The 10564-nt window shown below is 39.1% G+C and overlaps 1 protein-coding gene across 5 annotated transcripts; it reads left to right on the top strand.

Annotated features, from left to right (window-relative positions):
* The first annotated feature begins 69 nt into the window (after window positions 1-69).
* On the top strand, window positions 70-9799 carry nutf2 (nuclear transport factor 2). Of its 5 annotated transcripts, none has more exons than XM_077516473.1 (6): window positions 70-234; window positions 858-999; window positions 4635-4744; window positions 5724-5795; window positions 7158-7256; window positions 9108-9799. In XM_077516473.1, the coding sequence occupies exons 3-6, from the start codon at window positions 4646-4648 to the stop codon at window positions 9219-9221; spliced, it is 384 nt and encodes a 127-aa protein (XP_077372599.1). In that variant the 5' UTR covers window positions 70-234; window positions 858-999; window positions 4635-4645; the 3' UTR covers window positions 9222-9799. The 5 variants fall into 5 exon arrangements, with proteins under 5 accessions (XP_077372599.1, XP_077372598.1, XP_077372597.1 ...); XM_077516472.1 differs by having other exon boundaries at window positions 795-999; XM_077516471.1 differs by lacking the exon at window positions 858-999.
* Window positions 9800-10564: the final 765 nt, after the last annotated feature.

Below are 10564 nucleotides of genomic sequence, written 5' to 3'. Positions count from 1 at the left end.
TCAGGCGCGCTGTGGCATACTATATGTGGGTCTTTCTGTTGTTCTTGGTTGCTTTGGTAACCCGTGATAATGTGATGATGATGTTGGCGGTGTTGTTCGCAGAACAATCCCGTTTACTGGGAATGAACAAGAACTTCCGATGTCCCGTTACATTTTTTAGATTTTATTTGCCGTGGCACCACTCAAATATATAACACTTGCACTTCTACATTTGATGCCAACTGAAAAGTCAAGGCAAGTGACTGGAATATGGATTTACATTGACGGGGTGTGTGCGTGCGTGCGTTTTAATATATAACATGTTGTTTTAGTCAGATATTGTGATTCAAATCCAAATAGTATTTTTGTCCTTTAGAATATTATCTTATAAACAAAATTACTCTGCTGCCACATAAAAGCCAATGCAAGAAAGAAAGGTTTCCAATGCCGGATAAAGGCATTTACATCTGTGCAGGCCCATACATAAAATTCTTGATGGTCCTTGAGAGCTACATCAGCAAGAGCTGCATGCTATAACCCCCCCCAAAAACAAAAATATCAGGCACTATGGCAGTAACGTGTATTGATACAAAGACAGAACAGAATTAGCAGTTTAATGTTCATTCTACCGAAGCCCTCCATACATACAGTATTATTAACAAATGGAACAGAATGCCTGTGTGATTGCCTATGATTATTGTGAAAGATGTTTGAAATTTTTGTTCTAAAAGCTTTACATTGTTTATTTGTCTGTTTGTTGAATTTTCATTCAGTATATTCCAATTGATTAGTCAATTTATAACATGTCTTTGCAGCGTATCAACAGGATTTTATCATAAAACTACAAGAAATGCTAACCCATCTGTGGCTGCGTGCAGAGAAATATGACAAGAAGATCCAAAATCTTTGGGAAGAGGAACACATTGCGATTAAAGTCTTACAAATCAAGAAACAGCAGCTGCAGGAAGACATTGCCACCATGAGGGAGAAAGAAAACTCCATGCAGGTGGCGATATACAGGTCTGTCTCAGAAAATTAGAATATATTAGATATATAGATTAGAATATATATTTTCTGTAACGCAATCAAAAAAACAAAAATGTCATACATTCTGAATTAATTACAAATCAACTGAAATATTGCAAGCCTTTTATTATTTTAATATTGCTGATTATGGCTTACAGCTTAAACAAAACTCAAATATCCTATCTCAAAATATTAGAATATCATAAAAAAAAAGTATATTAGTAGGCTATTCAACTAATCACTTGAATCGTCTAATTAACTCGAAACACCTGCAAGTGTTTCCAAGTAAATCCAGAATGTATGACATTTTTGTTTTTTTTAAATGCATTACAGAAAATAAAGGACTTTATCACAATATTCTATTTTTCTGAGACAGTCCTGTATTATCTGAAATGTGTCAATTGAAATGTTACTAATATGTGTGACTATTGAGGGAGTAATATTACTTATGTTATTATCACGTTACTTTGCGCCACATGCAGGTATAGATCACACTGTAATGAGAACGTTTTTAGATAATCATGGATTTATACGTATAAATTCATGATTACCCAATAGATAATATTCGACACATGATTCTGATCTCACAGCCTTCTAACGTAAAGTTGTGCCCTGTGAAGGAAGAGTAGACCAATGGGTATATTATAGTTAGTGCCTACTGATTCATAGTGACTGGTGAAGGCTCTGTCTGCATCAGTGATAGGTTGCAAAAAATGATTTGAGGTGTACATATGATTTGGAGTGTTTACACTGTTGAAGGGAACCCATGGGCCCCATGGAGCTGACTTTTAAAAGAGTGTGCGCAAGGCTTGACAAAAGCCCAAGAAATAGCTCAATAGAATCAAGGCTGGGAAGTGAGAAGGTGTGTCACAACTCACAATGCAACAGATGCCCTAGAAGAGAGACACAAGAAGACCAGAATGCAAATATTGCACACAGCACGTATACTGTACATATCTGACAGATAGCACTCATATATGCATTGATTATTAAACGGAAGCCACTTTTGGACTTTTTTTTTAATAGAGTTAGCTTTGTTTTTGTAATGTGTGCACTGTGTAGTTGGAGAAATTGCAGGCTGAGTACAGTCACTTGAGGAGTGAGCAAGTTGCCCTGCTCAAACGCTGAAGGTCAGGGACACAGCTTGAAACTCGTTTACAACACCGTAGTTTCAATAAATGCTGTATGTCACGAGCCTTGTGGAAAAGAAAATGACAAGTAGTTATGCTAACAAGTAATGTCATGGGAAAAAAAAGTTCAAATGTTAATTTTGAAAAGATGTCACACAAACAATTGATTTGTTTTTCCATAAATATATTTTTTCTGCTCAGATTATGAGCTACATTTGATTGGTTTTAGCATGTCCTTCAATTTTCAGTTTTTAACGCTTGGAGGAGAAAAATGTGGACATCCGTGGTGTACACCCAATCTGGAAACTCGGTTCACATTGTTGAACAGTTAGGCATATTTAACTATTTAACCATTTTTAAAGTGTTGCACTAAGGTGAAATAAGGTGAAATTCAGTGATGTGTAGAATCGAGTGATGCAATGAATACATATTTTAGTAGTTGTGTTTTTAGTTTTAAACATCTTTTTGTTGGAAGTACCAAACCCAACCCAATGCACGATGCACACTGAACTCTTCTTTATTAAAAATAAATAATTAGTCACGGATGACGTAGTGGTGACTGGCGAGTACATCAGGTACATATAGATGCAGTGTGGGTTCAGTCCCAACTCACTGATGATGTGAATGTAAGCGTGTATCAGCATTTCTGTCTTTATATTTTCCCTGTGACTGGCAACCAGTAGTCTGTCTTTCAGACAGTCAGCTGGAATATGCTCCAGCATCCCACAACCTTGAACAGGATAGCAAAGCTAAACTAGACAATAATAATGCATAAAGAACAAAGACACCGAATCACACATTCATTGTTGGGATTTGTGCAGTTCTGCCAGTAAAGTAAAGTGACAACTGACAATCTTTTGGGCTGTTTTCATGACCAACCTGCACTGGCCTGCAGTTTTTAAGCCACACACATAGTACATGAAGATGCTCGCACAATGGAGTACCCTACATAGGGGACAGCCCACTGCTGCTGACCTGTTGGCAAACTGGTGGGGTCAAAACCATAGGACCGAAGTGATGTAATATGACCACAGAGTGGAGCGGTATAAAAATAGATGGATGGTGTTGCTTTATTTTTGCTGATGTTCATAATATCCGATTTTGTGTGTATTTTTTGTTGGCGTTTTACAATGATCACCGTTGTTCGTTTTAAATACTACAATACCCACAATCCACCGGGTTAAGTGACGGAAGCCTTTAGTACGTACCGCGTACGTAAACGTCGCACTGTGTCATCTGTACCGGGTCCGGGTTTTGGAGGTAATGATTGTTGTTTATTTAAACTAAACATTTAAAAAATAAAAATAAACAGGCTAAATCTGTAAAAATATTAACTTGTTCGACCTACCAGTGAATCGATTTGTGATAGTTTCCTTGTCGAGTTGGGCACGCCTATGTCGGTTAGCTAGCCAGTGCTGTCGTGCTACACAGTAAAGACATACACTTTGGGACATGATAATTTAACAACCATTGAAAGGGTCAGTACACTACCCAACCAGATGTAGCGATACCTGGAATTTAAAGGCGTTGGAAGGCACGAAACTCGCTATAATATGTTAATGCTAAAAGAGCGCGTACCACCGTTGGCGAGGTGGCTTACAAGCTAAATGAGAAGAAGCCATAGCTAAGCAGGCAGGCATGTCTGCCATGAACGTTAAAAATAACTTGGCCATCCGTCGCTCTTACTGACCTGTTCGGTGAGGGGAGAAGACCTCGTTAAGCTGCGTTTTATTGAGCTTTGTGTTAAACGATCATGTCCGCATACGTCAAAACATGCCGTGGTGTGCTCAAAAGTGGCAGAGTGAAAGTGTCATACAAGTAGACGGTTGGATGTCCCGCGTGCTAACCAACCTAACGAAACGCCCTGCTGTGTCACCCAGACTCGTCTATCAAGTTACTTTAACGTGGTAGTCTTTCAGAACTTTAAACATATATTGGCCACCATAGATGATATTTTGTCCAATGAACAAGGCAACCATTCTGGTCTTTTCCCCTAAACAAGGCGCAATTATTTAGGCCAGGTCGCACCATTATGACCAGGCACGGCTCTAAACCGGGGCTAGGGGGTGCTAAAGCCCCGTTAAAAATCTGTGTAACAGTGATAGCCCCGCCCCCAAAACAGCATTCTCTCCACTACTGTTTATTTTGTATTCTAACAGCTTTTTATTATGATCTTATTAGATCCACCAGTGGGCATGTTGTGGCCTGTCATTTGATTTAAAACTAGTTCAAACACAAAAGAACACACCCTTTATCCAGTCCAGCATGTGCCGGCCATCGTGCCACCATTAAATGTCATGCCTGGAAACATCGATTATTGGTCATGTATTCAAATCACTGATGCAGGCCAGTGAATTTTTTGACTAGCGTACCAGGATGCCTGAATGATGGGTGTCAGTTGAAAATGTTCTTGTGGCTGAAGTTGAACACATGTCATTGATTGACCATTTCACATGACCTCATTGTGATCCTTTTTATTTCTCTCTTGTCCCCTAACAGTGCTATTCAGGATGCAGGACCCGCCTTTGTGGGAGCAGATAGGCACTGGCTTCGTGCAACACTATTACCAGTTATTTCAAAGTGACAGAGCAAAACTGGCTGATCTGTATGTGAGTGCAATTTTGGATTCATCTAGAACTTTCAACTTTAAAGGAACACAGGACTTGTGACAAACTAACCCGCTATTCTGTGAAATGATTAATTGAAAAAAATGCCATTTATGTTGAGCAGTTATGATTCTATCACACTTTTTATGAATATGTTTGCGTTAAGTACTGTATCGGGTATTTTTGGACAGTCACGTGATCATCGTGACGTATCACGTGCATAAAATACACATTCAATGACATGGCTGCCAGTGGCATCAGAGAGACTCATGAGGAATGATCGCGTCCCATGGCGGACGTCAAAGGTGGAATTGCGCCTTACAACAAAGAATCACTTCTTCAAAAAAAGTACAGCCACGGAAAGGACACCGAAAGTTGGATAAAACTGGCAGATCCAGCCGCCGTAGAGTGGAAGTGACGTGTGCTAAGCACGCTTTGGCCCAAATTAGGAGCGGCCACCCCCCACCACCCCACCCCCACGTGGAATGACATGAGACCGGACGTGAGGACTTTATTCTTAACAGAAATGGCGCACTATTTGGGATCAAAGATGTCTTTTTCTTGCACATTATGTCAGCAAATTCCCATTGAAATGAGCGAAGACGGTTTCCGATTACACAGGGGATACGTCATCACAATCACGTGACCAGGAACATGGCGTCCCTTACAGTGCGTTCGAAATTTGATATTTAATTGCCGGTTTAAAATAAAATTCAGGGAATAAGATGTCAGAGATATTTGCACTTTTATTCTTTGTAGACGATGCCTAGCGACCCAATACTGGAAAATGATTAATAAGTGGTGTATCGCTTTAAACCATGCTGTTTTTTACGTGCAAAGAAGACTCATAAAAATAGTGATTTTAATTGCTATGTTTGTTCTTAAAACATTCAAACCAATCATTTTACCGGGGCTGTCTACTCACAAATGTATATATGGTTATATAGACTCCCACTTAAACTCTTGTCTGTCTGCCACACAGATTGCAGAGTCCTTATTAACCTGGGAAGGGGAACAAATTTGCGGAAAAGATGCAATTACCAAGAAACTCCTTGTAAGTTGCCACAGTATTGTTACCTTGCTTAAAAAATGGCCTATGTCATTTTTAGACACTTTTTTTTTTTTTTTTTGTCTTAATTATCACAAGATGCTTGATGACCCCTGTTAAAATTGCCAAAGTTCCACCCTTTTATTATACAAAAACAGGACATTATGTCAAATTGATACAGGACTCACAAAAAGTTAGGGATATTTGGCTTTCAGGTGAAATTTCAGGACAAGCCTAAAATGCATTCAAAACTTTACAAGTGAACTTAATGTGACCTTCTCTAAGCTTTTGAATGCATATGTCCAATTGTTAGATGTTTCAATACTTTTTGCACATTTGCTGTTCTCTGACGAGGATCCTGATGGCAATAATGCACAACGACAATGTCCAGCTCATCAAGGTCGCATCATCAGGGAACAGCTGTTGGAGACTGATGTACCTCATATGGAATGCCAAATATCTCTAACTTTTTGTGAGTAGTGTATATAATCATATATTGTGATTCAGTTACTAGATTGGTCCATAATGTGCAGTGTTAATGAAATGGGGAGGGGCTGCGACACTGCACACAGGCTGGTCTCTAGTTGGTTGCAGGCTGCAAAGTATGAGCTGATCAACATATGCCTTTATGTACTTTTCCACGGAAATTGGCCAATCGCCATCTGTGGCCAATCGATCGGAGCACCACTAATTGCAAGCATTAATTATTAATTGAGATATTTTGAGCATTTGGTTTGAGTGTTTCCTAAAAACATGACTTAAGCCATTATTTTAGGAAGCCGATAGAATGATGTGAATATCACTACATACACAATTAGCAGCAAATACGGTACAATAAAAGGAAAACATTTCTATGGGGTTCAAGTAGAAATCCACAAAGCTACTGCTACAATTGTGTGGTAATCTTCAGAAGCTGAATCGAGGCTACTGGACTCAAGTCTTTCAGTCATCGATTCTACTTTTGCTTCCCAAGTTGGCCTATTTTTCCCCAGCCACAAAAATGACCACACAAAGCAATTTCTCCTTTGATTTCTGTTCAGTATGCATAAACGGCACTTTTGCAATAGCTATAGTTTGGCTCACTATCGCAATGACAACCACCTGAGCTGGTCATGAACTGGTGACACATTACATTCACTCAGTCCTATCTTAAATGTATGTTTCATTGCAGAATGCAGCCATAACTAAATTAATAATTGCCCATTTCATGTTGTGCTATGCGTCTTAACGGTCATCTCATAAAGCTGCAACAATTGCAATGTAGATCAGGCTCTCAAAGCAAATTCATGTCTTAGCAACATAAATCTCAACTGTATCGTGTATTAACTTTTCTTGTGTGGGGTGTGTGTGCGTGTGTATGTGAGACAGAATCTGGGCATCAAAAAAATAGGGCATACTATAACAGCACATGACCACCAGCCAACCACAGACAGCTGCATCCTGAGTATGGTTGTAGGACAGCTAAAAGTAAGTAGAGCTGCAAATGCAAAATTATCTGTGCACCTGTGTTTTAAATAAGCTTGTCATTAGGGCTGCAGCTAACAATTATTTGAATAATCAATCTGACAATTCTGTTTTCAATTGATGAAATGATCAAACATTTTTTTTCCCTTCTCTTAATTAAAAAAATGACAAAAGTTTCTGCATGAACATGCCAGAGCTCTTGAAGTAAGAAATTGTTTAAAAAAAAAAAAAAAAGTTTTTTTTTTTTTTTTTTTTTTTTTTTTTAGCTCAAATTACTATAAGCCACACACAAGCAAAAATATTTGCTCTACAATATCTGCTAAAAAAAAAAAAAAAAAAAAAGTTTTTCTGATCTTCTGTCACGACTCACGACACTGTCTGACTCGTCAGTCTCAACTGCGAAATCAAGATTTCCAGGTTTGCCTATAATCCAGTTCTTCTCATACAAGGGGATGATGTGTCTGACTCACAGGAAACTTTTTTTTTTTTTTTTTTTTTTAATTACTAGAATATAGTGTAATTGTACATCCACTACAGTAGATGCCATTGACACTGATTGTCAGAGTGTGTGCAAGGCATATTAGCTCCTCTGCAGAGGTGTCATGACATTTTGTTTTAAATACAAATTATACTATTTTTAAGTGGCATTCGAGTCAAGTTCAAGTAATGCCATTTCCCACCCTTTATCTATACATTATACACTATAATAACATTTTGTCCTCCAAAAAAAATCTAACAAAAACAATGTAATCATGTATCAATAGCTATATAATACTGAGCATATCTACGTGCGAATAGACATCCCTGTGTAGCTCATTTAGACCGGTATCGCCACAGTATGTGTGCCCGGGGAGGATGTAGCGTGGTTCAAAGTATGCTAGTGTAACACTAGATCTTCGGGAAGACAAGAGTGTATCGTGTATCACTCCAAAAATGTGGGAACAGCATTCAGAGAGTGAATAGCCCCAGCACAACATTTATTGCGTCGCCTCGTTCTCTCGTCACAACACAACAACCATCACAATCGCCTCTCCCTCCTTTTTCTATATACTTCCGCCAATCACGCTCATTTACAATACTATAGTTCCTTCCTGCCAAATCAGAAACAACATAAATCCCCACAAATACATAAAACAATGTGAAAATAAATCGTCTTACACTAGCAAACGCTGAAATGTGTTGTCTAATGTTGCTTGCCTTAGCGTCCGTTTGCTTGGATTTTTTCCCAAGCTGCGTTTCTTGAACTCTGCATGCTCGACCTCGTGTTCCTTACACAGGTGTCCAATTAAATTTGTCGTGTTGAAGGCTTTTGTAGACTGTCACCTACGAGACACTGCAGTGTTGCACAGCTTGCAAATAGCTCATAGGATGTTTTTCACTGAGTTCCGTAAGCTAATTGACTGTCATGTACACACTACGTCATAAGACACGTGACAGGAAGTGAATATATAAAATAAATAATACACGCATAGCTTTTAGATTCAAATATGCAAGATATCAGTGCAAAACGTCCACTGGGATTGTGTAGGCGATCACCAATCGTTCATAAAATGCCGGAAATTGTCCGATCATGATCAAGCCAATCAGATCAGCGTAAAATTTAGTTTAGAGATACAAATATGTCAGGAGAGCAGGCATGTGATGTAATAATCGCACGGCACAACAAATCGATAAAGAAATGTGTCGCCAATACTTTAAATTATCGATTTTGATCGTTGTTGCAGCCCTACTTGTCACAAAACAAATTGACTGTGGAGGTTTCCCCCCCCCCCCTCTAGCTATATTTATGAGTGAAAGTGTATTTGGTGTAACTGATGTGCTGGAGACTGTCTAAACAGCTATTTGTGTTTGCAGGCTGACAACGATCAAATCATGGGTTTTCATCAGATTTTCCTCCTGAAGCAAGTAAACAGTGCTTGGGTGTGCACCAACGAAATGTTCAGGCTGGCTCTTCACAACTATGCCTAAACGATTCTTTTACTCTGGTGGGCATGGGCAAGCCATAGTGGTGTAGGGGAGGGAAGAGTTGGCCTTGGAGAGTTGGGCGAAAACTCATGCTCCCTCCACTGCTGTCTGCTTTTGTTTGTTTGACAAGCATCTGACCACCGGAATCTAATTGTCAAATCACTGAGCCCAATCCATCCCAGACAGTACAAATGCAACTCTTCTTTCGCCGCTGAAATGGGCCAACCTATCAGACACCATCCAAGACACTCACTTGGCCTCTAGTTCATTCTACTCAGTTCCGTTTGATTTTGTTCATCTAGTTTTAGATCAAGCTTGGCTCGGTTCCAGTTCAGCATCATGTTGGGTTTAGATGCCATTAGAGTCACTCTAGCCTTTATTCCTTTTTACAAGTCCTTTATACAACGCTCCATGCCAGGTTCGCATTGTCATGCCACCAAAGACTCATTTAAGACAGTGTTCCAGTTTGCTGTGCTATTCTACATTTCCCCTTCCAACTGTCTTGCTTTACACAGAAATGTTGGGCAATTTACATGGACAAAAGCCAAAATTCACAATAAAACCCAGACTTTTTTTCATAATGCTGTGGGCTTGTTTCTGTCTCTTGATGTTCCACAGCACTTTGGCAAACTTATGTGGGCAGATTAAACAAAAATATACAATTCTATATGGCCTATGGAGAGACAGAAAAAAAGGTGCAGCATGCCACCATCAAAACCTCAACCCAGCTATAAAGTATGGTGGAAGGAAATCTTGGTGTGGCGCTGCTTTGCCTCTCGGCTTGGATGTGTTGCTATCATCTATGGAAAAATTCCCAACTTTATCAAGAAATTTTACATCTGCCAATTGATGCCACAGAAAATTGGTCACGCAAATGACAACGTACAGGACAGAAATCAAAGTCTGAATCCTGACCTCAACCCAATTAAGATTCTGTCGCACGACCTCAGGGTTCACACCGAGGAATACTGCTGAACAGAAGGTTTTGGAAAGAGGAGCAGTCCAAGATTTATGGGAAGGTTTGAGCAATTATCAGAATTTTTATTTTTTTGCATTTACTGTTCACATGCGTTCACTAAAACATGGACATATTTCTGTGGCATTAGTTATAAAAACAAACAAAACATTGACTTGCATTATTCTCGGACAGTTTTTGACCTTTTTAATTAATTGGATTTCTGGAAAATGGTTGATCGTGTGGCTATTGCTGTTCCACTTATACCGTGTATACATTATTTCCTTTCGAGTCATTTATTTAAATGGGAGTGCTTGGTTAAAAAAAAAAAAGTGTTTAGCCCATTTCAGTTGAACCTGAAGTGTGTGTATTTGAGGTTTCTGTGGAAATT

The sequence above is a fragment of the Festucalex cinctus genome, chromosome 3, assembly GCF_051991245.1.
Source record: "Festucalex cinctus isolate MCC-2025b chromosome 3, RoL_Fcin_1.0, whole genome shotgun sequence".
NCBI classification, from domain to species: Eukaryota; Metazoa; Chordata; class Actinopteri; order Syngnathiformes; family Syngnathidae; genus Festucalex; species Festucalex cinctus.
Note: the sequence above shows the minus strand (reverse complement) of the source record. Positions and strands in the feature narration are given on the sequence as shown.